The following is a 26,066-nucleotide window of genomic DNA, read 5'->3' on the forward strand; positions in this document are numbered from 1 at the left end:
CATAATTGATCTGTTCATGTTTTTTATTTCTTCCTGTTTACTCTTAGAAGATTGCACATTTCTAGGAATTTGTCTATTTCTTCTAGGTTGCAGAGCCTTTGCAAATCTGTCACTGAGGATCCTGGAATGACAAGTCCAGCCCAATTCGGAGGTAGACCTCCCACCTAACCTTGGGTGTAGCTCTCCGTCTGTCTGGGTTGGGTTTTTTTCTCTTAGTCCAGCCTCTTCCAGGCAACCCCTTTGAGGGAGGAGAAAATTAGCCCAATCATTGGTCTCTTCTTGAAGGGGTGGAGCCAGGTTGCTTTGTGACCGGCAGCCGCAGGCCCAACCGAACCAAGGGGAACTGAGTGGGCCCAGGCTGGTGGCTGTTCAGCTGCCGAGCGAGGCTGCGGGGCGTGCCACACCCCGGTGGCCAGGAGGTGGCAAAAATGCCGGGCTCCGTCGCGCGGCTCCTCCCGCGCTTGCGGCCCTCCCGGACCTCGCCCTTATTTCTGCTGTTGCTGCTGGCGTTGCTGAGAGGCCCGGTGTGTGGCCGCGTCCCACATTCGGTCCCCAGGACCTCGCTTCCTATCTCCGGTAAGGCGCGGGCGCCCTCGCCCTTAGCCCTTGGCTCCCGGCCCAGATCCCGCCTGCAGGTACCCAGACCCACCTTCCGGTCTCACCCGGGCAGCCGCACCCCGCGCCCCCACAGGTCTGTCCACGGCTTCCTTCGGTGCCCGTGCCTCGTCCCAATGCAGGCGGGACCCCCACGTGGTGCCGCTCCACACCCGACCGGGTGTCTGGGCTCCTACGGCACGCCCAGGCGGCGCCCGCTCTCCTTTATTTGTGCAGCCGCCTCTCACAGTGTAGACGCAGACACCGAGGCCCAGGGCGGGGAATGGGGGTTGCCGGGGACCGTCCATTTCCAAGTTTCCTCTCCCTATTCCCCTCTTCCCTCGCATGCACTTGTGTCCGTCGTGCTAGCCTGACGACCATCCTATCAAACCCATCGATCTTTCATACTGCTCCAAACACCCGTCCTTCTGATTGCCAGCTTAGCATTTACATCTGCCCGCTTCTCAGGTTCATTGCCTTATCCTCAGTTCTAACCTCCTCCGAGCCTTTTGTCCGACTCATGGCCCTAATATCCCTAACCCACTTGCAGCCCTTTCATCTCTGACACCAACTCCTAGTCTCCCATTATCTGATCCAACATAACCCTCCTAACTTCCTCAGTGCTCCTCTATCCATGCCCTACATTGAGTGCTGGGAAGCGATTCGATGAGTTGATTTAAAATTCTGTTTAAATGGTTTTAAAAATCTTCAGAAGGAAAAAAAGGAGGAGGGAGATGCCCTTTCAAAAGATGTGAAAGAAGCCAAGAGATGCCATGAGGTTAAAAGTGGTCATTGGAGTGATTTAAAGACTTTAAAGGCTCTTTGCTGAGTTGGGCATGAGTGTAGCCGTGAACCTTGTGTTTTTCGCAGTGGGCCCTGAGCGTTAGCACCTTGCACAGACAGAACCAGTGAAACCAAGAGTACAACCTGTTGGGAAAAACTCACAACCGGGTAATAGAGTTTTCTAAATTACTGTGTCATTTCAGACCAGTGACATATAGGGATGCTATGAATCCAGAAGACAAAGTTGTGATCAGAGCCTGGGTTTCAGTTTCTGTTGGAGCAATAGCCACAGCATGGCACTGAAGTTGCCAGGTTGGGTTCATATCCAGGAATCCAGAGAGGTCTATATGACAAGCTGAGGCAGAGTTGGGGATATGAGGGTGGTTGGGTGATCTGGGGCTTATAGTAAGCATGGGATAGTAGGCAGGAAACAACACAGATATGAATATGGGTATGGGAGGATGGGGTGGGTGGGGCTCCAGTCAGCACATGTAAGACTGCATGGCCATCCTACCAGTCTTGAAGATAGCTGAGCAGATGAAGCAGGTAGAGCAGAGCTGTATTAATTCCTGTCCCCAGCGCCAGAGATTGAGCTAAGAAGGTAAATTCATCTTATTTGATCTTTAAATAGATCAGGGTTTTAAAATTAACTATTTACTTTATTTTTTGATTGCACTGGATCTTTGTTGCTGTGTGTGGGCTTGCGCCAGCTGCAGCGAGTAAGGGTTACCCTTTGTTGCGGTGCATGGTCTTCTCATTCTGGTGGCTGCTCTCGTTGTGGAGCACAGACTCTAGGGCCTGCGGGCTTCAGGAGTTGCGCATGGGGCTTAATTGCTCCATGGCATGTGGAATCTTCCTGGACCAGGGATCAAACTTGGGTCCCCTGCATTGGTAGGTGGATTCTTATCCACTGGACTACCAGGGAAGTCTTAGATCAGAGTTCTGAATGCTGATATATGTTTAGATTTGGCCCAAACAGAACACATGCTTAAGGGTGGAAGAAAGGAACAATTTGTGAAATATGTAGTATGTGTCAGATGCTTCCACATAGGTTATCTCGTTTGATTCCCAACAACACTGGATGGTGTTTACAGATGAGCAAAGTGATGCTCAGAGTGGGCAGGTAACATACTCAAGATCAGACACCTGGTAAGTGAAAGAGCCACATTTACACTTGGGCTGAAACCGTGGGTAGAATCTATTTCCGAAGCACATTCTCTTCTTGTCCACGCTACTGTCTACTTCTTTGGGTAGAATCAGGTTGGGATCAAGGGTGGTGGGAGAGAGAGGAAATAGTCTACTAATGTGTTGGTAAAAAGAGTGAGACATTTCCCTTCTAAGTAAAAAGGAGTTACTGTTAAGTAACAATAGTTTGCACCTGATGCGAACAGCTGACTCATTGGAAAAGACTGATGCTGGGAAAGATTGAAGGCAAGAGAAGAAGGAGGAGCAGAGGGCGGCAGAGAATGAGATCATTGGATAGCATCACTGATTTAATGGACAGGAACTTAGGTGAACTCCGGGAGACAGTGAGGGACAGAGAGGCCTGGAGTGCTGCAGTCCATGCGGTGGCAGAGTCAACTTAGCGACTGAACAATTAAGTAATTATTTTTTTAAAAAAGGAGATTTAGAGAGGAAAGTACTCATACCTTCTAAGGGTATTTTCAATTATGTATCATGTTGCTATGAATAGAAATAAATATTGGGTTGGCCAAAAAGTTCATTTGGGTTTTTCATAACCAACTTATGGGAACCCAAATGAACTTTTTGGCCAGCCCAATATGAAATAGACTTAATATTTATGCTGTTTTAATAAACTGTTTTATAGAAAAAGCATACTTTATTGTGTGCCTCATCAGTTATCTGTCCCTGGGGAAATTAGTTGGTTGGCCTGTTAAGGCTTTGTTTTTGCCCTTAAGGCTGCTAAATAAATGGTTCTTGGAAGAAAGCAAAAAATGGGCCCCTTTGGCTTTGCTCTTGTGGACCTAACTGTTACGAAATGATGGCTGATATCGCATTTCACTCTCATTCTCTGGTCCTGCTAGAGGCTGACTCCTATCTCACCCGGTTCACCATCCCTCAGACATACAATTACTCAGTTCTCCTTGTGGATCCTGCTTCTCACATGCTTTATGTCGGCGCCCGGGACACGATCTTCGCTACATCCCTGCCGTTTTCAGGGGAGAAACCTAGAAGGGTGAGAGATGAGAGTGGGGAGGACCTCTGATTCCAGAGCATGTGATTGGGTCCTTGGTTTTATGGCATATGAGGGAGGGTATTGTGGTAGGAGGGGGAATGCTGGGTGAAAAAAGAATAAGGGTAGATAATCAACTTCATTGTTTCAGCTGAGGGTAATTGGGGGGGTCATGGTGACTGAAGAGGCTAGGACGGAGGTTCATGATGATGCGGAGGAGGCCACAGTGGCCAGGGTTCAGGTGGCAGTGGGCAAGGAATCATTAACATCACATTACTCTAGGGCAATAGCTTTCAGACTTTTTTGATCATCCCTTAGTAAGAAATATCTGGTACATTTTGACCCAGTGCACAAAGTATATACTGAAAGAAAACTTTTTTGAAACAATATTTACTCTCCTACATGTGGTACATTCTGATGTATTCTATTTCATTAAAAATAATGTTGGTTGAGATTTCACTGCTCATTAATGGATGGAGACCTCCAGTATGAAAAGCAGTGCTCTGCGGTTGGGAGAGGGGGTTCTGTCTCCCAAGTTGATGGAGGTTGTGGAATTGTGCCACCTACCCTGACTTGGGAGGGATTGGGGTGAGAATGTGGGGGAAATGGTCACTCTTCCTTTCTAGATTGACTGGATGGTGCCTGAGGCCCACAGACAGAACTGTAGGAAGAAAGGCAAGAAGGAGGTAGGTATAAATCCAGGCCCTGTCCTGGGTGTCAGCTGAGGCCTTGGTCCAGCCCTGACTTGCTGTCAGTCCTCTGTAATGCTCCCATCCCCATGGACCCAGGCAAGGACTCTAACACCATGCCCAGAGCTCCATATAACTGTCCTAACCCTGCCTTTCCTTGTACCTGCTGCTTCTGATTCTAACCATCTCTGACCCCTAGGACGAATGTCACAATTTTGTCCAGATTCTCGCCATTGCCAATGCCTCTCACCTCCTCACTTGTGGCACCTTCGCTTTTGATCCGAAGTGCGGGGTTATTGTGAGTGACGGGTGGGCGGATGGGAGGGGTCTTCTGTGAGCAACTGTGACAGGGGTCGTGCTTAAGGCAGCCCTTGTGCATGAGAAACATTGTGGGTGAAGGATGCCCTCATAGGGTAGAGCCTTTGTCCACTGAAGGAGGGTTTGAAAGGGAGGGGGAGGGAGGTTGTCCCTAGAAGGTGAGGAATACGAAGCGTGAAGAGGGCCGTAGTGGGATGGTGAAGGAAGTGAGGATGCTAGCTGGGCTGAGGGGAGGAACTTCAGAGGCCAGTAATTCATGGTTTCCTTGCCTTGTGCCTGGTTTGTCCAGGTAACCTGGGTCCGTTTCTCAAACAGCACTGTCTGTACCTGTGTCTTCCTCCCATGGCATGTAATTGACTTTCACCACTTTCTCCCACCTCCACTGTCAACCTCTTTCTGTGTGGGCTGTGACTCTTTGCTCTCATGGCTTCTGAGGTCACTGTCCACTAATGTAGTACATGTTGGCCTCATACTCCGGATCTTGCCTTCAAGGTGGGCACTCTGTCAAGGATGTTTTCTTCTTAATCCTCTTCATTGCTGCTAAAGCCCTGGGCATCTCCAACCTCAAACCCAGGCAGGCTTGGGACATGGATACCCCTAATAACAGGTAGATTGGCCATGGCCTCAAAAGCCCCTGGGGTTGGTGACATCTTAGGGAAGGGTTTTAATGTTTTTGACCCCTCACCTTTTCCCATCAGTTACCTGGTAGTCAATTACTGTTATTCTGGCAGTACACATTAGTGATCAGTCCCTGGAATGAGTCAAAAGCCTCAAATATCCTTCATATTACTGGACACTTATTATCCCTTTCTGCTAGGGGTAGGAGGGAGTGCAGCAGTTCCCTTTCCTGACCATGGTCATTAATAGTAGATCTTGACTTGATCCTTCTGCAGTCTTCAATAGTCTTTGCCACAGGGGTCTACTCAGCATATACCTTGAAACCTCTTTGTTAAACATCATCCTTATATTTTTGACTCAAGAATGCTCTAATTGTATATATTTGATGCCTTAGTCAGTCCCTCTGAACTCTCCCTAGAGGGAGTTGGGCTTATGTTGAGTTGTTTTCATCATGCTGGTGATAGATTCCCTGTTGAAATATGGCTAGTTCCCTCATCCTGGGAAGGTTTCCCAGTTCAGAATGGTGTTGACAGTCTCTGTATCCCTTCAGGTAACATTGAGAGTCTAGTTTCCCTGCGGTTCTCATGAAGCTCACAAAAGTAGCAGTGGAACTGCCATTGCCATATTTGTCCTTTCCCAGTATATATAGGATCAGGGAGCCCATGGATGTGAATACCAGAGCCATGGTTTACAGATGGTGCAGTCACTCCAAGCTGGTTCCACAGGGCCTTCTGTTCTTCTTCGGCTTTAATGGTTGTTACATAAGTATCTAGACAGAAAATGTTCTGGACGCACCTGTCAGGATTGGTGTGACTTGGACCCCTATCCATTTTTTTTTTTTTTTTTTGAGGAATATCAGCAACCAAGAGTGAAGCTAGGGGCCTGTGGTCTGCACTCCTATGACTTTCAGCTCTTTTTCTGAACCCTCCTATCCAGCAAGCTCATGAAATGAAGGACCATCCTTTAATCAAGAGTTGTTTATAGGGAAATATAAGTCACCACTATCAGCTGTGCTAACTCTTCAAGCATCCTGAGACTGCTCTCTAGACTCCTTGAATGCTCTCTTCTGCCTTTACCTGTCTTATCCTGCTACCTGGCAATCCCCATCTGCTTGAGCAATTTCTTGCCTTATCCTTAGTGCTGAACTTCTCATGTCCCAGATGGATGACTTTGAGACTGTGTATAACTATTATCTGAGAGCTTTGACTAGCTGATCCAGCCATAACAACTTGCTCAGAGTTGATTGCTCAGAAGAATGAAGGTTATTACAAAAGAAAGCATAGGACCTGCCAGCTCTAAAAATGTGGAGTGCTGCCCTTCAGTGACAGCTCGTTAGACATGGAGGAAAATATTTTAATTTGTTTTGTTGAGAGAGCTCCAGCGATTAACAAAGATAAATGTTAGAATTAAAAGAGCAGCACCAACAACAGTGAGAAGAATTGCAATTTAACTGAGTGTCTGCTCTGTTCAGGCTTGGTGCTGGATACTTACATTCATAGATGAGGTTAATTCTTATCACCATATCATGATATTTATTTATTATAATAGTGATAGCACATCATGATAGTATTTATTTCCAGTTTACCTGAATGAAACAGCATTCCCCAAAGTTAGGTAAAGTCAGAGATAATGCTGGCCAAGGCAGAGCCAAAATTCAAACCCAGGGTTTGTCTGGCTCAGTTCCACTACCCTGTCCTTCTAATCCAGCCTGCACCCTAAGAGGAGACGTTAGGTGGCTTGAGTCTTGTGTGACATTTGATTTATTTCATGTAACAGGGACCACCTCCCCTCTATCCCTCACCCCTAATCTTTTAGGAAAGGTCCTTTATATGCCTTGCATTCTTGTTGGCCTAAGTCAAAGGATGGGTTCCAACCCTGCAGCTTAATGAAAGCCTGGCTATGTAGCTCTGGCTTTCAACTTGAGGGACTTGCCTTCATCGCAACTGATGTTGATAAGACTGTGCCGACTGACACATGATGATATAATGAAGAATCTCAACATTCAGATAATGTAGTAGAGTGATCTTATCCTTTCAGGCCCTAATTAAATGTCGCTTTGAACATACAGTAATCATAACCTATGTAGTTAATAGGCTCACTTACTCAAAGGCTGTAAACCTAGATACTATAATGATGCCATTTGGGAAACCTGGAAGAAGATGAGTTTTTGACATGTTGAGTTTTAATAGGTCCTCTTTGTAAGTCCAGCAGTCAAGTGCAAATATGGACTAGAGTTTGGAAGACATCAGGCTTTAGAGAGTTAGGGGAATGATTTGCATAGAAAGTCTGGGCAGAAATGCGAAAAATTAATGAGATCTTGAAGGAAATATATGAAAATGACTAAGGATACATGATTAGAGGCTTAGAAAGAAGAGAACCAACCAAAGGAGACAGACAACCGATAGGAGGAGGGACTCCAGGAGGTAGAATTTCAAGGGAGTCAAGAGGTAGAATATTTCAAGGAAGGGAGTGAATCAGAAGTATTCAATAGTGCAAAAAGATCACAGAGAATGAGAACTGAGAAAAGGCTCATCCTTTTTAAGTCCTTGGTGAAATGTAAGGGTGTAGTTTCAGGAATTGTTTTCTAGGAATAACAGGTGATCCGGGTTTGATTAGAAGCAGTAGTTTGGGATAAAGAGGCGGTGGTGAGCCATTTTTTTTGTCTGTTTCTGACTCAAGCATTTATCACGTCAGTGACTAATAGTCTTGGAATATTAATCTGGGGTGCATATGGAGAGTAAATTAGGGGCAAGGCTAGGCAGTATGGAGAAAAGGAGGCAACAAAACAGGCCAAAGCAGCAGGTAATAACCCTATGTTCAGAGAGCCTAAACATCTTGGTAATCTCTCATTGAACTGTCATCTTTCTCCTCAAGCTGTGATGTGCCCAGTGCCACACAACGTAGGTGATTGTGCTTATATGGGGTCCTCTATTCCAGAAAATTCTCGACCCAGTATTCCCATGGACAGAAGAGTCTGGCAGATTACAGTCCGTAGAGTTGCAAAAGAGTCAGACATGACCTAGTGACTAAACAAAAACATCAGCAGTCCCCTTTGAGGGAACATCAGATAACACCTGATTTTAACAGGCCTTCTTCAAGCCTCTCTCAATAAAATAAAACTCTGTTTACCAACTGCAGCAAATACATGAGTAGTCAAGTTGGGCCAGTGGTGCACTTGTGCTCAGAGGACGTAGATTTGTGTTGGTACTCCCACTGCCATCACAGTAATTAGGCTCCAGCAACATCATATGTCCATCCTAGTTTGTGAACGAGATATATCATGCTGGCACTTCATGTCATGACTGATTCCTAACCGGCCACATTTAACTTCCCTGCCAGTCCAGGTTGAAATCATCCCTGATTTTTGTTTTTAGATGTTACCTTAAAGCCTCTCTTAGCGCTGGATGCTCCACTAAGGTACTGTCTGACTGACTCTGTGCGACTCTTAGACCTCTTGCCCTCGCCGGAAACCCCCAACCCAGGTCAGTCTCTCTGGAATCCCTGGATGAGGAAGACACTTACTCACCAAATCTTCAGGTTCTGACCTGAGCTTCAGGTCTTCATTGACTTTGCAGATTCCCTTCCCTCCTGTGTATCCTTGATTCTGGTTCTGTCTGTTGTTTGGTGGGTGGGATTAGGGGAAGGATGGCCCTTCTCTCTAGACCCCTGGGCTTCAGATGGTCCTCTATCAACCTGTACTTTTGCTTTATCCTTCTTAAGGGCTCCCGCCCCTGGGAAGCCTGCTTTTTTCCCCGGTTCTCCTTATCTTATAGCATTCTCCAGCCAGTTGTCAAGCTAGCAGTTCAGCAGCACTTCAGAGAGATCTACCTTTCAGTCTCTCATTGTCTTCTAGTGCCATCCTAGGTATTCCTTCATTAGAGCATGTGGGTGTTAGGTACTGTGGGAATTGAGGGAAGAGGAATAAACTGATGAAAAGAGGGATGGCAGAGATAGGGAATATAGGAATGGGCGGTGGAACCAGGAATGGCAGACTGGGAATACAGGGATGGTAGTGGGGGAATGAGAGATGAGTGGGAATTGGGTTTTTTCTTCATCTGACCATCTTTGTAATTCTCACTATGAACTTCCCCATGACCTCTAAACCAATTGCCCCCTTCTGGTCTGTAGGATGTGTCCAGTTTCCAGCAGGTTGAAAGACTTGAGAGTGGCCGGGGGAAATGTCCTTTTGAGCCAGCTCAGCGGTCAGCAGCTGTGATGGCTGGTGAGTGGGGAGAGACCAGAACCTGTGACTTCTTGCTGTAATCGCCTCCTTCCCCACCCTGCTGTTTGAATTTCCGTGTCCTTTCTTTTCTTTCCTCGGAATGTCTATTATTCCCACATCTCTTTCTAGCTTTTCCTGTTCTTCCCAGAGTGCTTGTGTCCTCCTGCTTTTCCCCACAGACTATTTCCCTTGCTTTTCTCTAGAGAATGTGTCTGCTGTTCACAGTAGACTGTGAACATTTCCTTTGTTAACCTTATTTCTTTTAGTCATTTTTTTCCTCAGTAGAAGAGGAATCTACTACAATGCATATTATAATGAATTTGCAAAAAGTATAAAGAACATAAGAAATCTTTTAGAATAGCACAGTTCAAAAGAACTTGGTATGATGATGGAATTGTTCTGTATCTTCGCTGTCTAATATGGTAGCCACTGGCTACATGGGCTGTTGAGCCCTTGAAATGTGACTAGTGCAACTGAAGGGAAGAATATTAAATTCTATGTAATTGTAATTTATATGTAAATAGCCATTCATACCTAGTGAGTACCATATTAACACAGTTCTAGAGTATTCCTACTCTGAAAACCACGCTAGTATTTTAGGATATTTCCTTTTAGTCTTTTTATGTCCACACACATATATACTCATGCATGTACATTTTGCTGGCCAGTGTTTGTTGCTCAGAAGAATCCATAATGACTAGTAAACAAATTTCTTCTGTTACTTCCTTTGAACAAGTTATACATATACAGTTGCTCAAGTGTTGAATGGTTCTATCACAGACTATACCTAAGCTTTTCTGGAGAATGACTGACTAGTTCTTTGGTAGCCACAAAGCGAACAGTTTGTGTGCCACATAGCCTGTGTATTAGGTTAGACCGCTCCACATACGCTCTGCAAATTCAGTGAGAACACAACCATTTTTCTCATGATACTTTAAGACAAGCAGGTTAATAGAAATTTTATGAGTGTGTATATTATGAAACTTTAAAATGTCATGCTGCATGGACATAATTTTGAATATTGTCACGTGACTTTATAGCATAGGCATTTCTATATAATTTTAAAATTTTTTGTGAAGAAAAATTTTAATGATATTATTTTACTCAACCTGTGAGCATATGCTGATTTAACAATTCCAAATCATTTATATGAACTTATTCTCAACTTCATTTAGTTCACTTCAAAGTTTTTACTATTGTCTATAATACTTGTCTGTAACACCAAGGGCTTCCCTAGTGGCTCAGTTGGTAAAGAATTTGCCTGCAGTGCAGGAGACCTGGGTTTGATCCCTAGGTTGGGAAGATCCCCTGGCGAAGGAAATGGCAACCTACTCCAGGATTCTTGCCCGGAAAATCCATGGATGGAGGAGCCTGGTGGGCTACAGTCCATGGGGTCACAGAGTTGGACACGACTGAGCGACTAAACCATCACCACTGTAACACTGTAGTGAATCTTTTTGTACATAAATTTTTATCCTCATTTTAGATCGTTTCTTTAAGACTCCTGCAAATGGATTACTATATTAAAGGGTGTGAATATTTTACAGCTCATTATCTGTTGCTAATTGAGTTTTTAGAAAGGGTATACCAATTTACACTCTAAATCAGCAGTAAATGAGTTTTTTTCTCACATAAATTTCACTGTACTGCTTTGTTTAATAACTTTTGTTATTAAACTTCTTCTTTTTTGCTGATTTGAGGCTAAAAATGGCACCTTGCTTTGATTTGTATTTCTTTGAATATTAGTGAAGTTAAACATTTTTCATGTTTTAGTACTTACTTTTATTTCTGCTTTGGTCAATCCTCTGCTCATGTTCTTGGGCCAATTTTCAGGTAAGGTATTAGTATTCCAATCTATATCTTTTCTTTTGTGATCATATATTTTAAGCTAAATCCTTCTTCAGTTAGGGAGCAGGTAAAATTTTCTTCTCAAATTTTTTCCCAAACATTTTAACTCTAATCTATTTGAAATTTATTTTTCAAATGGCATGAGAAGGGAATCAAAATTGATTTTCCCCAACTAGCTAATCAGTTGACTTTTTAGCATCATTCATCATACTGTTTTTTCTTTCTTCACTAAGGTTGCTGCAAACTTTATTATAAAATATCAGACAATTAAACATTTTTAACTATGAAAACTATTTATTCAAAATAAACAAGCACATTTGCTTGGAGTTTCTGCATTGAGATGGGAATATAACCTTCAAAACCCTGCTGGATCCCTGGCCTGATGGCTAGTGTATGGGATAGAGTAGGAAGGAGTTGTATTACTTGTTTTTTTGTTTAAATTAATTTGTATTGAAGTATAGTTGATTTACAATATTGTGCTAGTTTCTACTATACAGTGAAATGAATCAGCCATAACATACATGTCTCTGCTCCCTTTTGGACTCCCTTTCTCATTCAGGTCACCACAGTGCATTAAGCAGAGTTCCCTCTGCTATATAGTATGTTCTCATTAGTTATCAATTTTATACATATTGTCAATAGTACAATAGGACAATTTACATTTTAATTTAAATATTGCACAGTATTTTATGAATAGCAAAAATTGGGTGTAAGATCTAACATTAAACTTTTTTCTTATGCATGACTTTGTAAGAAAAGTCTTAAAAGGTATTTACAAATTAAATGTTTCCCTCTGAAGTTCTGTATAGGGCTATAATGTAATTTTTTCTTGGTCTGACATAATGCCAATACTTAGCTGGAGCTTTCAATGTTGATCTACTGTGCCCTACTGTCCCTCTGTTTTGAAAATATTAAATAGCAGTATAGAAGATAACGGCAACATTATTTAAGAATTAGAACCCAAATTCCCAGTTAGGAGTCATACAAATGTCTTTAAGGATAATAGAGGTATTTTGAAAGAAAAGTAAAAGCTCTTAGTAATGAAAATATTAGACTATGATGGCAGGAGTATTTCTTATTTTAAATTATAAAAATTGCAACATGCATTGTGGGAAATTGAGAAAATACAGAAATGTATAAAGAAGAAAGTTAAAAGCTGATTGTAATTCAGTCATCACCAGGAAACCACTATTATTATTTTGGAGTATCTTCTTTTATTCTGTGTGTGTACATGTATTATAAATATAATAAATTGGAATTATGTATATTTCACTTAGTATTGTATACTGAGCATTTTATCATCGTAGAATTTGTTCAATTATTCAAAATTTGATTTTATTAGTGATTGCATACTTTTTCATCTTATGACTATAGTACAATTATTTATTTCCATATAATTATACATTCAGATTTTAAAATATTGCTTTTATAAATAATGCTGTGTAAGGAATCCTTTTATATAAATTTTTTTGTAAATCATTTACATGAATCTAATTAATTACATGGCTTCCCAGGTGGCTCAGTGGTAAAGAACCCACCTGTTAATGCAGGAGACACGAGTTCTATCCCTGAATCAGGAAGATCTCCTGGAGAAGGAAATGGCAACCCACTCCAGTATACTTGCCTGGGAAATCCCATGGACAGAGGAGCTTGGCCTATGGGGTCACAAAATAGTCGGACATGACTTGACAACTAAACAACAGCAATTAATTACATTAGTCAATCCAAAACGTAGGATTGCTGGGCCAAAGGATATAAAAAATTTTTATAATACTTGATGGATTTGGCCACATTTGCTCTTCAGTTAGTCCTACCAGCAGTGATGAGAGGGTCTGTTTCATTACACCCTGTTAGCTATAACCAAAATTACAGTTAATAAACATAAAACAGTGACTTTCTCCAGAGTCCAATTTGATGTTTTTGATTAGCATTTCTATTAGATCAAAGAGCTTTTCATGTGTTTATTGGTACTTGTATTTCTTTAGGAAAAAGTCTCAGAAATCTTATCTTCAAATTTGACATTTATCTGCACTGCACTGAGATAAAATTAAAAAAAAAATGATCTCAATGTCTCTATTTGCACTATTCCAATTTGGAAAAATGCAAATATTTTGACAGTAATGTTCACATTAGCCTAAGATCATCAGCAATTCCTTCTCAGTCTTCTTTGCAGTGTCTGCCTTCTGTTCATGCTTTAAACGTTGGGGTTCCCAAGATCCTCTTCTCTTATATTCTTTGTGATTGTGATCTCAGCCAGCCCTATGGATTCTGTTTCCACCAAATTCTGATGCCTCCCATATCCTATGTGGAGCTACGGACCACACATCCAGCTACCTTCCAGACAGCTCCACTTAGATGTCCCCCAGGAATCTCAGAATCAGCATGTCCCAAACCGAGCTCATCGTCTTCACTCACGTCCCCCAAACCTTCTGCACCAGTGTCCCCTTCTGTGAGTGCGTTAGTGCCATCACCCACCAAGGTACCTAAGCTGGAAAAGGTGATTTGTCATCTTCGGCCCTCCCCGTCACATCCGGTAATAAATAGGGCTCTTACGAAGAAGAGCAGAAGGGAGCTTTTGTTTTCTCTTGGGAACCCATCTCATGTTTTTCTTGTCTCCTTTTGGTCTCATTGCATCTTTTGATTACCGCGTCAGTCAAGGAGCCCTGTATGTGTTCCAGATGTACTGGGTGCTGCCTGCATTTTGGGGTCAAGCTTATCTCTTAAATCCATGAATGTGTGTACCCTGAGACTAGCATTCATACACCAAAACAAGATAGTTAGAGAAATCCTATATGGCCAGCAGAGGAAAAGGTAGGGTAAAAACTGCATCTCCAATGATCTATAATTATGTCCTGATAATAGACTTTTAAAAAAAGTATCCAGCTAGCATAATCCTTAGATAAGGAAATAGAGAATATTAGGTCAATAGCAGTCTATCTGGGCTACCCAGGTGGTGCTAGTGGTAAAGAACTCACCTGCCAATGCAGGATACATAAGGGATGCTGGTTCAGTCCCTGGGTTGGGAAGATCCCCTGGAGGAAGGCATGGCAACCCACTCCAGTATTCTTGCCTGGAGAATCCCATGGACAGAGGAACTTGTCAGGCTACAGTCCCTAGGGTTGCACAGAGTCGGACATGACTGAAGCCACTAAGTGCACCCGTGCACACACACACAGACACACACACAGACACACACAGACACACACACACACACACACAGCTGTCTACCCTGCAAAGCTCTGACCATGAGAAGAAAAGAGAGAGGAAGAAGGCAGGACAGGATATGTTTAAAGCCCTCTTTCTAAAACCAATGAATGATAATTCTTCTTATAAACCTTCTTTAAAAGTGAGCATTTTGCCATACATCCACCAGATGATGTATGGCAAAACCAATACAATATTGTAAAGTAAAAAAAAAAAAAAAGTAATAATAATAAAGTGAGCATTTTGACACCAGAGTTAAAAATTGAACCCCTCGAGGGTATAGTGAAATATTCACTGCCATGGCTTGTATCCTAGTCTGTCAGTGTTGAGTTAGTATCGTATCTGGGAGGCTTATGTTCACAGACTTTACCTCTGAGCAAGTAGAGATCTATTTCTGCACATAATTGTCACCTTTCTTTGGCTGTGATTCTTCATCTTTGTGGCTTTCAATCTTTTTTTCCTCGTATTTCCAAAATGACAGTATCTTAATTTGGGGGGAGGTTTATAAAAATAAAAGATGCTAACTACAAAAAACATTCAGTGAATACAAAACAATAGAGAGGAGAAAATAAAAATCATTTGTTATTTCATTAGTCAGAAACAAGCATCAGTAACACTGTACAGTTGTAACTCCTTCAATCTTTCCTGCAACTAAATTTTATATATATATATAATTTTTTTTAAAAATAGGGTTGAATTACACCTGGTGTTTTTTTCTACCTTGTTCACTGAATTCAGAACTTTGGGCATCACTTTCTGTGACATACCATCTTTTGCCAATATAGTAGATGTATATTTTCATGTTTACTAGCTTGATCTAGTCAGTAATAAGTTCCCAAACAACTTCTCATACAGGGATATTTTATTGTATGGACAGTACAATAGAATATTTGAAATGGACTGTTCCGGGAAATTCAGGGCATGTGATACTGTGTACTCCTGTGGACTCCTGCCCCTGTGACTTCGGTGGCTGCTCTTCCTTTTCCTCTGCGTGTGTGTGACGTTTGTGTTGTAAACCCCTCGGTATTCTTAGAACGCCTGAAGCCCTGCTGTGCCCTCCCAAAGTGCCTGATCCCTCCTGCGGTCCCTCTGTGGCCCTCTGCCCTTCCACCCTGAGTGAACGTGCTCTTCCGCAGTCTAGGCTCCAGAGCTGCTGGCTGCCCCACCGATCCCTTAGAAAGTCTTAGGACTTTACCTCTGTCCACCCCTGGCTCCTTGCATGGCTGTCTGTGGTCCTTTACCGTTTCCAGAATATTTTCGGCTGTTCTCCCTCAAACACATCAAGTTATGCTTCCAAAATATTTATAGCTATCTCTTTCACCACATCTCCCCCATTCTCAGGGTATCCATGACACAGCTTCTGTCAGAATTTTGGTTTTAAAGTGTTTCGTATATAATGCTCTTAGAAAAATTTTCATTCCAATTCTGGCTTCTGTATCATCTTCTCCCCAACCCCTAACCGCCTGGAACTACTGAAGATTTTTTTATTTGCTGCTCCTTAGCTGCCAGAACCTATGCCCCAAATCTTATTTTCTCACTCCTGAAACACTCTGGAAGGAAATGGGATGCCATTTTACAGTTGTGGCCTCCTGCCTTATGGCAATAAACAAGCATACGGTCCTCCGAGGTTTGCAAGCTGCCACACCTGACACGTGGTGAGTGCCAGCCATGGCCAGGCCCCACCTGGGTGTCTCTGTTTATCTCATTTAACCTTTAGCACTGCTCTGAGTAGGACTTCCGGGGTGGCTCAGATGGTGAAGAATCAGCCCGCAGTGCAGGAGACCGGGGTTCTAACCCTGGGTCAGGAAGATCCCTTGGAGAAAGGAATGGCAACCTACTCCAGTATTCTTGCCTGGAGAATTCCACGGACAAAGGAGCCTGGTGGGCTACAGTCCATGGGATCGCAAAGAATTGGACACGACTGAGTGACTAACACTTTATTTTTACTTTATCTTACTGCTCTGAGTGGAAGGCGGTATTATCCATATTCTACATTTGAGGAACCTGAGGCTTCGGAAGGGTAATTTGCCTAAGATCACACTACTAATAAGTATTCAGAGTTCAAACCCAACCTTCCTGACTCTAAAATGCTTGGATTCCTTTCACAAGCTTGAGTGATAGTGTAGTCTCCCCTCCCACCTCCTGGCTCCCCCCACCTTTTTTTTTTTTTTTGCCCTGCATCAAGTGTTTTTAAGTTTAGTCATTATCATTTCAGTGCCTGAGACATGCAGCTTCACAGGAGCATCTGTGAGCCCGGGATGCAGTGCTTCCCTCAAGGTGGCCCTGCCCTCTGCTGCCTCCCTCAGTGTGCAGGACCCCGTGGCTCTTGCTGGGGTTCCTGGACACCAGCCTCCAGCACTCCAGCCTTGCTTGCTTCTCTAGCCTCCTTGACATGATCTTCTCAACTGCTCTCAAGTGGCAGTGCCCCAGGGTTTCCTTCTCCCTTTTTCCCCTGGCTTCTAGGTTCACATAGCGACCTAAACATGACTCCCAGGTTGCTTGGCTCTGACCCTGTTGTCCACACCCTTCTGTTCAATCGCCTTCCAGTGGCTCCAACCAGATGTCCCGAAGGCATTTCAACCTTTGCACATCCAAAACCTGAAATCGCCTCCTCTCAGGCCACCTCCTTTATGAGCCTTCCATCATATCTTCACTTGGTTCACAATATCACCAACTCCTATTGTCTATCTTATAGGTGGAAACCTTAGAGACATTGTCTCACTCACTACATTCTTTCACATCTCATACTCAATTTTCAAATTTTGTTAATGGGCTGTTCCTCAGAAATCTCTCCCAAATCCAACCTCTTTCTTTCCTCTTCTGTGCCTTAGTCCTCCTTTATTCTTGCCAGGACTGTACGAAGGTCCTTTTTAAAAACGAATTAATTAATTAATGGCCGCTCTGGGTTTTCCTTGCTGTGCGCAGACATGAGTTGTGGTGACTTTATGGCAGCAAGTGGCGGTATGTGGAATCTTTCCGGACCAGGGAGAGCACTCGTGTCCCCTGCACTGGCAGGCAGATTCTTAAGCTCCGGACCACCAGGGAAGTCCTCAGTTAAGTTTTATTGGAGTGTAGTTGCTTTACAATTTTGAATTAGTTTCTGCTGTGAGAAGGCCCTTTTAATTAGCATTGTCTTCCTAAAAAACAAAACTAATTATGTCACTCCTCCTCAAGAAAATCTCTGCGGTTTTGCCTTCACCTTTAGGATAAAGTCCACATTTTCCTGGTGATACAGAGAAGATTCATCACAACTGAGTGCCTATCACTGCACCTCTAGCGATCTCTGCTTACTTGCCCTGTGCTCCCACCGGGAGTGCCCCACATCACCAGACATGGCTCCCCCCTTCCCCACTTGCCTGTCTTCTCCCTGAAGTCCTTCTGCCTGGCAAATTGCTCATTCTTCAGAGCCAGCTCAGACATGACCTCTGAGATGCTGTTCTCCTAGTTAGAGAACTAGGAGAGAACTAGTTCTCCTAGTTAGAGAACTAGCACACTCCTCCTCTGTGCTCCCCCACACATCCAGGAGTCCACGCCTCCTGGTATCTGGTTACATTTGTCTTCTAGACTCAGCTGGGAATTCCTGGGGGAGCAGTGATGTTCTTAGCACCCAGCGCAGTGCCTCTCCTGTAGTAGGTGGTGAAGGAATGCTTCTCTGTTCTCTGCAGAGTCCCTGTAATACTCAAAACTCCAGTAGGGGGTTTGTGACCTTCTTTCATCCCCTAAGTCATTTTCTCCAGCCTTGTCTGAGCCTTTGGCCGTGTTGATCAGAGTGCTTATAGTTCTTATATTCAGCCCACAGAGCTGCACCTTCCATTTCTTCCCAGAATGCGTGTGATATCTCATTTCTCTAATCCCCACCATCGCTAGAGCACCTCTGCTCTGCCACTGAACCAGGAGGAAGGATCTGATTCCTCGTCGCTTCCTGTGGCGGGCTGTGAAACATCCAGAAACCCCTTGGGTTGCTGTTTTTCAGAGTGAGGTCTTGAGTCGCCCACACCATAGTAACTCATGGGCCAATCCCCGACTCTACTGAGTGAGAATTGTGGGCCCCAGGTTTAGGGACCTGCATTTTGATCAGTTCCCTAAGTGATGCTAGTATACCCTAAAGTGGTGATTTGTTCCAGGGCAGTGTACGCCACCAATACTCAGAAAGAACACTAGTTCCTTTAGACATTCACCATAGTGGGAGAGCTCAGCAAGATGGGAACATGCTGCAGAGCAGATCTCTTCCTGGAAAGTTATCATGTAATTAGCATATTGTAAAACAGAAAAGTCATTAAAAATGACAACAACAAGAAACAGACCAACAAAAAATCTTGATTTCCACAGGGATAGCTTTTATTCTTCTTTCTTATACATGAACATTCCAGCATTTTCCCCTCAACCCTGGTTCCTGTTACTGCCCTGGAACACTTTAAGTGAGATAATGCCTCCTGTGCTTAGCAGTGCGTGGCACATGGGTGCTTAGCCCTTGAGGGTTCTTGGTTCTTGCCCCTGCTTTTACTCCCTACTCTGCCCACCGTGACCCTTTCTGCAGGCTCCTTCATTGAGTCTGACAGCCCGTCTTCTCGCTGTCACCCTGCAGGGGGCGCCCTCTACGCTGCCACTGTGAAGAACTACCTGGGGACCGAGCCGATCATCTCTCGGGCTGTGGGTCGCGCTGAGGACTGGGTTCGGACAGAGACCTTGCCATCCTGGCTTAACGGTGGGCAGAGGGGGGCTGCTCCGGGGACAGAGTCGGGGGAGGCTGGGCGGCCCCACACTATGTCTGTGGGATCTGAAGCCGCCGGTCTCCCCAGCCCCAGCCTTTGTTGCAGCCATGGCCTTGAGCCCAGCCGAGTGGGGGGATGAAGATGGAGACGATGAGATCTACTTTTTCTTTACGGAGATTGCCCGAGCGTTTGATTCATACGAACGCATTAAAGTCCCGAGGGTGGCTCGTGTGTGTGCGGTGAGACCCTGATCGCAGCTATCTGCCTTGTCTTCTGCTCCGCTTGCTCTCCTGTCTTTTCCTCTGGTCTCTTGTCTTTGTGTCTCTCTTCCATCTCCTTTTCTGCTGGACCTTAACTACTTTTCTGGCAGCTTGAGGAGTGTGGGAGAAAGGGCTCTGGCCTCTTTTACCCCCATTATTACCCCGTGTGACACCGCAGTGTAGAGGTTAAAGGCAGAAACTGTTGACAAACAGACCTGGATTCAAGTCCTTGCTACACTGCTTACTGCCTGTGTAACTCTGGACAGGAATAGGTACTGTTCTGAGGACTAAATGGAGCAACTTATGTAAAGCACGTAGTGCAGTACTTTACACGTGCACAATAAACGTGGTCACGCTCATTACTGTGACCCTGCCCGCCCTGTATCGCATTGTCCTCCTCAGTTACTCTGTCTCTGTCCTTGCATTTCTATGCATCTTGACTGGGGGGAGTGTGTATTGGTCTCCACGGTCCTTCCCTAACATTGGTCTTCTAAAAAGAACTTCCTACGTGCTTGTCATCCCAGGGCGATCTTGGGGGCCGGAAGACCCTCCAGCAGAGATGGACGACCTTTCTAAAGGCTGACCTGCTATGTCCAGGGCCTGAGCATGGCCGGGCCTCGAGTGTCCTGCAGGACGTGGCCATTCTTCGACCTGAGGGTGGAGCAGGGACACCTGTCTTTTACGGCATCTTTTCCTCCCAGTGGTGAGGGGCTCCTGATATGGAGAGTTACAGGGTGGAAGACACCTGGGATTGGTTCAGTGTCAGTGCGGTCTCCTCCAGAGTGGGGTGGATTCTTCCTGGAACCCTGCTCCCTCTGCCCTGGGGCAGGCTGCACAGCTCCCTGTGTGTTTCTCATGGGTCATCTCATTTGACGGGGGCTGAGTTGCCTCCCCCCAGTTCCCGCCAAATATCTGGCTCCCATCTGTGACTCTTCCAGGGAAGGGGCTGCCATCTCTGCTGTCTGTTCCTTCCGACCCCAAGATATTCGGACTGTGCTGAATGGTCCCTTCAGAGAGCTGAAACATGACTGCAACAGGGGACTGCCTGTCATGGACAATGACGTACCCCAGCCCAGGCCTGGAGAGGTGAGGGGGCTGGGGCGGTGAAGAACTGAGTTGCCCCACGAGGACAAGAGTCCAGCTAAGCATCACAGACACTTCCTGGCCCCTGCGAAGCTTTGTCACACATTCTGTTTCCTCTAGTGCATCACCAACAACATGAAGCTCCAGCAGTTTGGCTCATCACTCTTCCTGCCTGACCGTGTGCTCACCTTCATCCGGGACCACCCGCTCATGGACAGGCCAGTGTTTCCAGCTGATGGCCGCCCCCTCCTGGTCACGACCGATACAGCCTATCTCAGAGTTGTGGCCCACAGGGTCCCTAGCCTCTCAGGGAAAGAGTATGATGTGCTCTATCTGGGGACAGGTATGTTTAATAGCCAAGCAAGTTGCCCATCCAGTGCACACAGGCTGTGGCCACAGAGAGGGTCCCCTGCATACAGGTAAGCAGGGTCCCGGGCACAGGTAGTTATGTTATGATGTTTTGCCCCTTGCCTGCTTCCTAGAGGACGGACACCTCCACCGAGCAGTGCAGATTGGAGCCCAGCTGAGTGTCCTTGAGGATCTGGCCTTATTCCCAGAGCCTCAGCCAGTTGAGAATATGAAGTTATACCAAGTGAGTTGTAGATTTTGGCAAGTCTGGTGGGAAGATATCTGAATCCAGAGACAGTTGGTGACCCTGAGGTCTGGGAGAGCTAGCATGTTCCTTTTGCTCATTCCCTTTCTGTAGAACTGGCTCTTGGTTGGCTCCCGTACTGAGGTGACACAAGTGAATACAGCCAACTGTGGCCGTCTGCAGAGCTGCTCAGAGTGCATTTTGGCCCGAGACCCTGCCTGTGCCTGGAGCGTTCGGCTAGCTGCGTGTGTGGCCCACCCTGGAGAGCACGGAGGGTGAGTGTGGCTACACTGTTGCATTGCCTGAGGTCCCAGCTCCTGCCCAGCCATCCGTCTGAGTCTGTTTCTCATGGGTTGATGTTGCCCTGCGTGTGTGTGTGTGTGTGTGTGTGTGTGTGTGTGTGTGGTTTGTGTGCTCGTATCACTTGTGTGTCCATCCGTCAGCCCATACTGACTCATCCGCCTGTCCTCATCCCTGCTGGACCTGCCCTGCCTGTGGTTGACTTGCATGTTGCCATTTGCTTCTCAGTTTTCTACAAGTGCTCTCAGAAGTGGTTTCACTCCCTCTTTCCTTCCTTGAAAAACGTTATATTGTTGCCTTCTATGATTCTGCATTCTCCTGGTTTTCCTTCTTACCTCTCTCACCTATCTAGATGTCTCTTATTGGTTCTTTTTCCAGCTAGTTTCTGAATGCTAATACTCCCCTGGGTTTAATCCTTCTCTTCACTTTACACTTTTATGCGCTTGCAAGGTGATTTCATCCCCAAGCACTGGTGATAACCACAGATGTGCCTTTAGCTGAGCTATTTTATGAAATACACAGTCATCTCACTGATCCTAACAGGATTTTAATTAACTGTGATAGGAAAGAAGCTTTGCTCTTAACAGAAAAATCTTTTACCAGAGATTTCCAGAGAAATCTTGGGGTTGTGGACAACCAGCTGTACTTCTTGGAAGGCTCCTGTGTTTCTTTTGTTTGTACCCCAACCAAATGTCTTTCTGACAGACCTAGTGCAGATTTAATTCTCTGTCGACTACTAGAAATATTTGTACAATTTGTAGAATTCTACAAATAGAAATATTTGTAGAATTTGTAGAAAATGTCATGCATCTAAAAGGTATTGGGGAAAAGTTTAGGGATGAAGAGAATGTTGACTGATAATTCTAGAAGTGATTTAGGAGATGACGGGAGGTGCAATTGGCAAGTGAACGTTCAGTGGTACCAAGGAGGGTAGAGGGGATGTTGACACTGGATTTATCAAGTGTTTTCTTCTTTATAGGCTGGTTCAAGACATAGAGTCAGCAGATGTCTCTTCTTTGTGTCCTGAAGAGCCTGGAGGTCTGTATGGTTTAGGGAAATATGGGTGGAGTGGCTGGAAGGGCCTAGAAAGTAGTCCTTTTTGGACCTACTTTAAAACTTGTCTGCTGGAAGATGTGGCAGCCTTACTGTCTTTGGGGATCCCCCTTTTGGCTTTGTCCCCCATGGCCCCTTCTCATATCACCCCACATTTCTGTCACCCCAAACCTATAGCGTCACCATCGTTTGTGCCTCTGCTTTCTCTCCAGAACACCCGGTGGTGTTTGAAGTTCCTGTGGCTGCAGCTGCACATGTGGTCTTGCCGTGTTCCCCAAGCTCAGCCTGGGCATCCTGCGTGTGGCGCCAGCCCAGCGGAGTGACTGCACTCACCCGCCGGCAGGAGGGGCTAGAAGTGGTGATATCCCCAGGGGCCATGGGTGCTTATGCCTGTGAGTGTCAGGAGGGTGGGGCAGCCCGCGTGGTGGCTGCTTACAGCTTGGTGTGGGGCACCCCGCGGGGCCCCTTGAGCCAGGCTCACACAATAGGGGCTGGACTAGCAGGCTTCTTCCTGGGAGTTCTTGCAGCATCCCTGACTCTCCTCCTGATTGGTCGGCATCAGCAGCGACAGCGACAAAGGGAACTTCTGGCTAGAGACAAGGTGGGCTTGGACCTAGGGGTCCCACCGTCTGGTACCACAAGCTACAGCCAGGATCCTCCCTCTCCCTCTCCCGAAGATGAGCGGCTGCCCCTGGCCCTGGCCAAGAGGGGCAGTGGCTTTGGTGGCTTCCCTCCACCCTTTCTACTTGATCCTTGCCCAAGCCCAGCCCACATTCGGCTAACTGGGGCTCCTCTAGCCACCTGTGATGAGACGTCCATCTAGGGCCGGGCAAATAACCACCAGCACAGAGACATCCATCCAGGGCCGGGCAAATAAGCACCAGTGCATGAGTGACCCCTGGATGGAATGACTACTGGGATGCTGGGGGGTCAGCGGGCCTGGAATGTCACCGTGGCCTCTGAGTTTTCTTTGTCCTTTGAATGGTCACTTCAGCTTCCCTGTCTGCTCTCTCTGGGCCTGGACGGGTTCAGGGCCAGGCCTTTGCCTGATTCCCCTGAGAGATCAGAACTGCTGTCACAGTGAATCAGTACTTTTCCTGCACTTGCCCGCTCAACCCGTGTGACCCCTTCAGCCCACTCTCTTGGGCTTGTTAGTTTGGCGCTTTGGCCCAGGACAGCGCTGCAACTTTGCTTTCGGGTTGGGCCCTGGCCAGAAGGAGGAACTGTGGAAGTGTTTGGGGGCTCATGTGCCCTGACTCCTTGTGCTGATTCTTGAAATGTATGTGATTCTCTGTGGGGAATGCATGCTCCCCAAACTGCAACACGCAATCTCTGTCCTGAGACCTACCCCATCCCAGTTTTCCTTCTTCCATGAAAGAGCATGTGTAAATACACGGGTGTTCATAGATTACCTGGCCACACGTGCATGGATGACTGGCCCGATGCTCAGGTGTATTCATGGGATACAGAGAGGGTCAGGTCGGAGTAGGGCAATGCCAACAGGACTTTAGACCCTGTAGCCAGTGAGGGAATGGCTCTCCTTTCTGAAAGGAGGAAACCACTGCCCTGTCTCCATCACCTCTCACAGCCCTTCTGTTGAGTAGACAAAAACCCCAGAAGTGATCTTCTGGGTGGAATAGTACATATGACCCTATCTTTTTCTTTGTTTTTGCCTCCTGGCTGCCACCACTGCCATGCACAGCTACTCTTTCTCTGGCTAGAACCCTCTCCTTGACTTCTGTTAAAACTTCACAACATTCTAAATATCAGGGGATAGCAAAATGGGAACAGCCATGGTAAATACAAGCTGCACAAAGATAGGTTTGTTTCGGTGACTTTACTCATGACATCCTTGCTGTAAAGCAGGATTTCACCTGAGATTCAGGGCCTCCCTAAAACTGTATGCAGGATGCTGTCTGTACACGTGTGTCTATATTTTTCTCGGGGGGCAGGGGGTTATGACTCTCATCAGATTCTCAAGCCTTAACAAAAGTAAAGGACCACTACCTGAAAGTCAGCACGTGTTGGCCAAGCTGACGTAGTGCCAAGCAGGGGCAGCTCTTCCTGCCCTGCCACACTTGCCCTGTGGCTAGCCTCTGGACTGGCAGCTGCTGGATACCTTCTTGTTACTCCATTCCTTGGAAGGTGGGCCCTGTGCCTACTTGAAGACACGTCAACTCTCACCAAGTGTAAAGACCTCCTCTTGCTTCACGACTCCCAGGAGCTCTAGGCTTCTCCTGCTCAGTTCCAGTCTTGGCCTGTGAATGTGCCTCATTCATCCCTGGTGAGGGACCCCCCTGAACTCTCATAAATGGTCCAGCCTTTCCCAGTTGAGGTTTTCAGCTCTACTTTCCTTGACAGCAGCCCGTGAACTACTCAAGAGTCCCCTTGGGTTGTGATTATTGGTGGCTTTGCTGTAAGTAAGTGTGTGATCTTCAGCAAGTAGTCTAACCTTGGAACAATGGCTTACTCATCTGTAAAGTGGGGATAATAATACCTACCTCAGGGTTGCTGCAAGGATTAAATGAGAGAACGTGTAAACAATAAAGCACTATCTATACCAATAGTGGTTGTTTTTGTAAAAATTGGCTTATTATGCCATTATCACACAGTTGAACCATCGGATAACCATGACACATGCAGTCACTTTAAGCCTCATTTGGCTGGAGAAGAGTCATTGCCACACACAAACATCCTGTCCTGGGTCATCTCTGGTCAGATCTTAGCTGCCAGTGTCTAGGTTTTGGGAGCAGGGCCTGTCATTTTTATACTCTTCAGGTGCATCTGACCTTGGTGACCTTATTAATCTTTGTGGGAATGGAGGAGGGCTCTGTATTTGGTTTATCCTCACTCACTGTACACTCTTGAGGTTATGGGTTAGTTTTATTTTGAAAAAGGAAGGGAATGGGGGATTTCAGAGGGACCTGGAGTCTCTGGGAAAAGGGGAGAACAGTTTCACAAGGAGGGAGGGCCAGATCACAGTGGATGTGGGGCATTTGCTCCTTGGATAGTGGCTCTGGTTGGAGGAAAATGAGAAGTGAAATGTAGGAAAACAGGAAAGTTGGAAATAGGAATGGAGGGGAGCCACATCTTTGGCTGTGGAAAGTTCAAGCCCCAAGAGTGAGTGAGAGGATAGAAATGTGAAACCTGTTCCCAAAGAAATAGTGTGAATAACTGTTGCATTATCTTCAGACTGTGGGGTTGTGGGGTTGGAAAGAATCCAGTGATAAGGGAGGTGAAGAAGTGTGCAGGGTTCCTGCGGGTAGAACTGTGAGGATTCTGGCTACCAGAGACCTGACTGGCTTTTGCACATAAAAGCAGCCAGGGAGAGGGTTGGGGATGGGGTTTGTATTTGTGTTTACCTCCAGACTCTAAAGGTCATCCACTTTCTGGCCCTTACTCTTAAATTCCCCTCTGTTTTTGGTCCACACATTGTGACTCTTAGCTTGTCAACCCTAACCAGTGGTCTGCTACTATCCACGTGACCTTACTGAAAGTAGAGCCAGAAAGAGACGCTCACCGTTGACTGTCACGAGCCAAGTGAATTCCAGAATGTTGGCCCTTAACCCAACAGGAGGCAGACTCACATCTTTTCC

General features: G+C 45.7%; 1 protein-coding gene across 16 annotated transcripts; it reads left to right on the forward strand.

The window, feature by feature from the left end:
• Positions 1 to 204: 204 nt before the first annotated feature.
• SEMA4F (ssemaphorin 4F) lies at positions 205 to 25,034 on the forward strand. Of its 16 annotated transcripts, none has more exons than XM_086327738.1 (14): positions 292 to 576; positions 3,423 to 3,574; positions 4,198 to 4,257; positions 4,460 to 4,558; positions 9,325 to 9,418; positions 19,056 to 19,175; positions 19,270 to 19,421; positions 19,967 to 20,145; positions 20,381 to 20,528; positions 20,646 to 20,868; positions 21,008 to 21,117; positions 21,232 to 21,392; positions 22,397 to 22,455; positions 22,683 to 25,034. In XM_086327738.1, the coding sequence occupies exons 1-14, from the start codon at positions 429 to 431 to the stop codon at positions 23,291 to 23,293; spliced, it is 2,316 nt and encodes a 771-aa protein (XP_086183864.1). In that variant the 5' UTR covers positions 292 to 428; the 3' UTR covers positions 23,294 to 25,034. The 16 variants fall into 16 exon arrangements, with proteins under 16 accessions (XP_086183877.1, XP_086183864.1, XP_086183865.1 ...); XM_086327739.1 differs by having other exon boundaries at positions 19,288 to 19,421; XM_086327750.1 differs by lacking the exon at positions 4,460 to 4,558 and adding an exon at positions 8,571 to 9,060 and having other exon boundaries at positions 301 to 576.
• The last annotated feature ends 1,032 nt before the right edge of the window (positions 25,035 to 26,066 follow it).

Source organism: Bos grunniens, chromosome 11, assembly GCF_055505025.1.
Source record: "Bos grunniens cultivar Pamir isolate PY7600 chromosome 11, Bosgru_T2T1.0, whole genome shotgun sequence".
NCBI classification, from domain to species: Eukaryota; Metazoa; Chordata; class Mammalia; order Artiodactyla; family Bovidae; genus Bos; species Bos grunniens.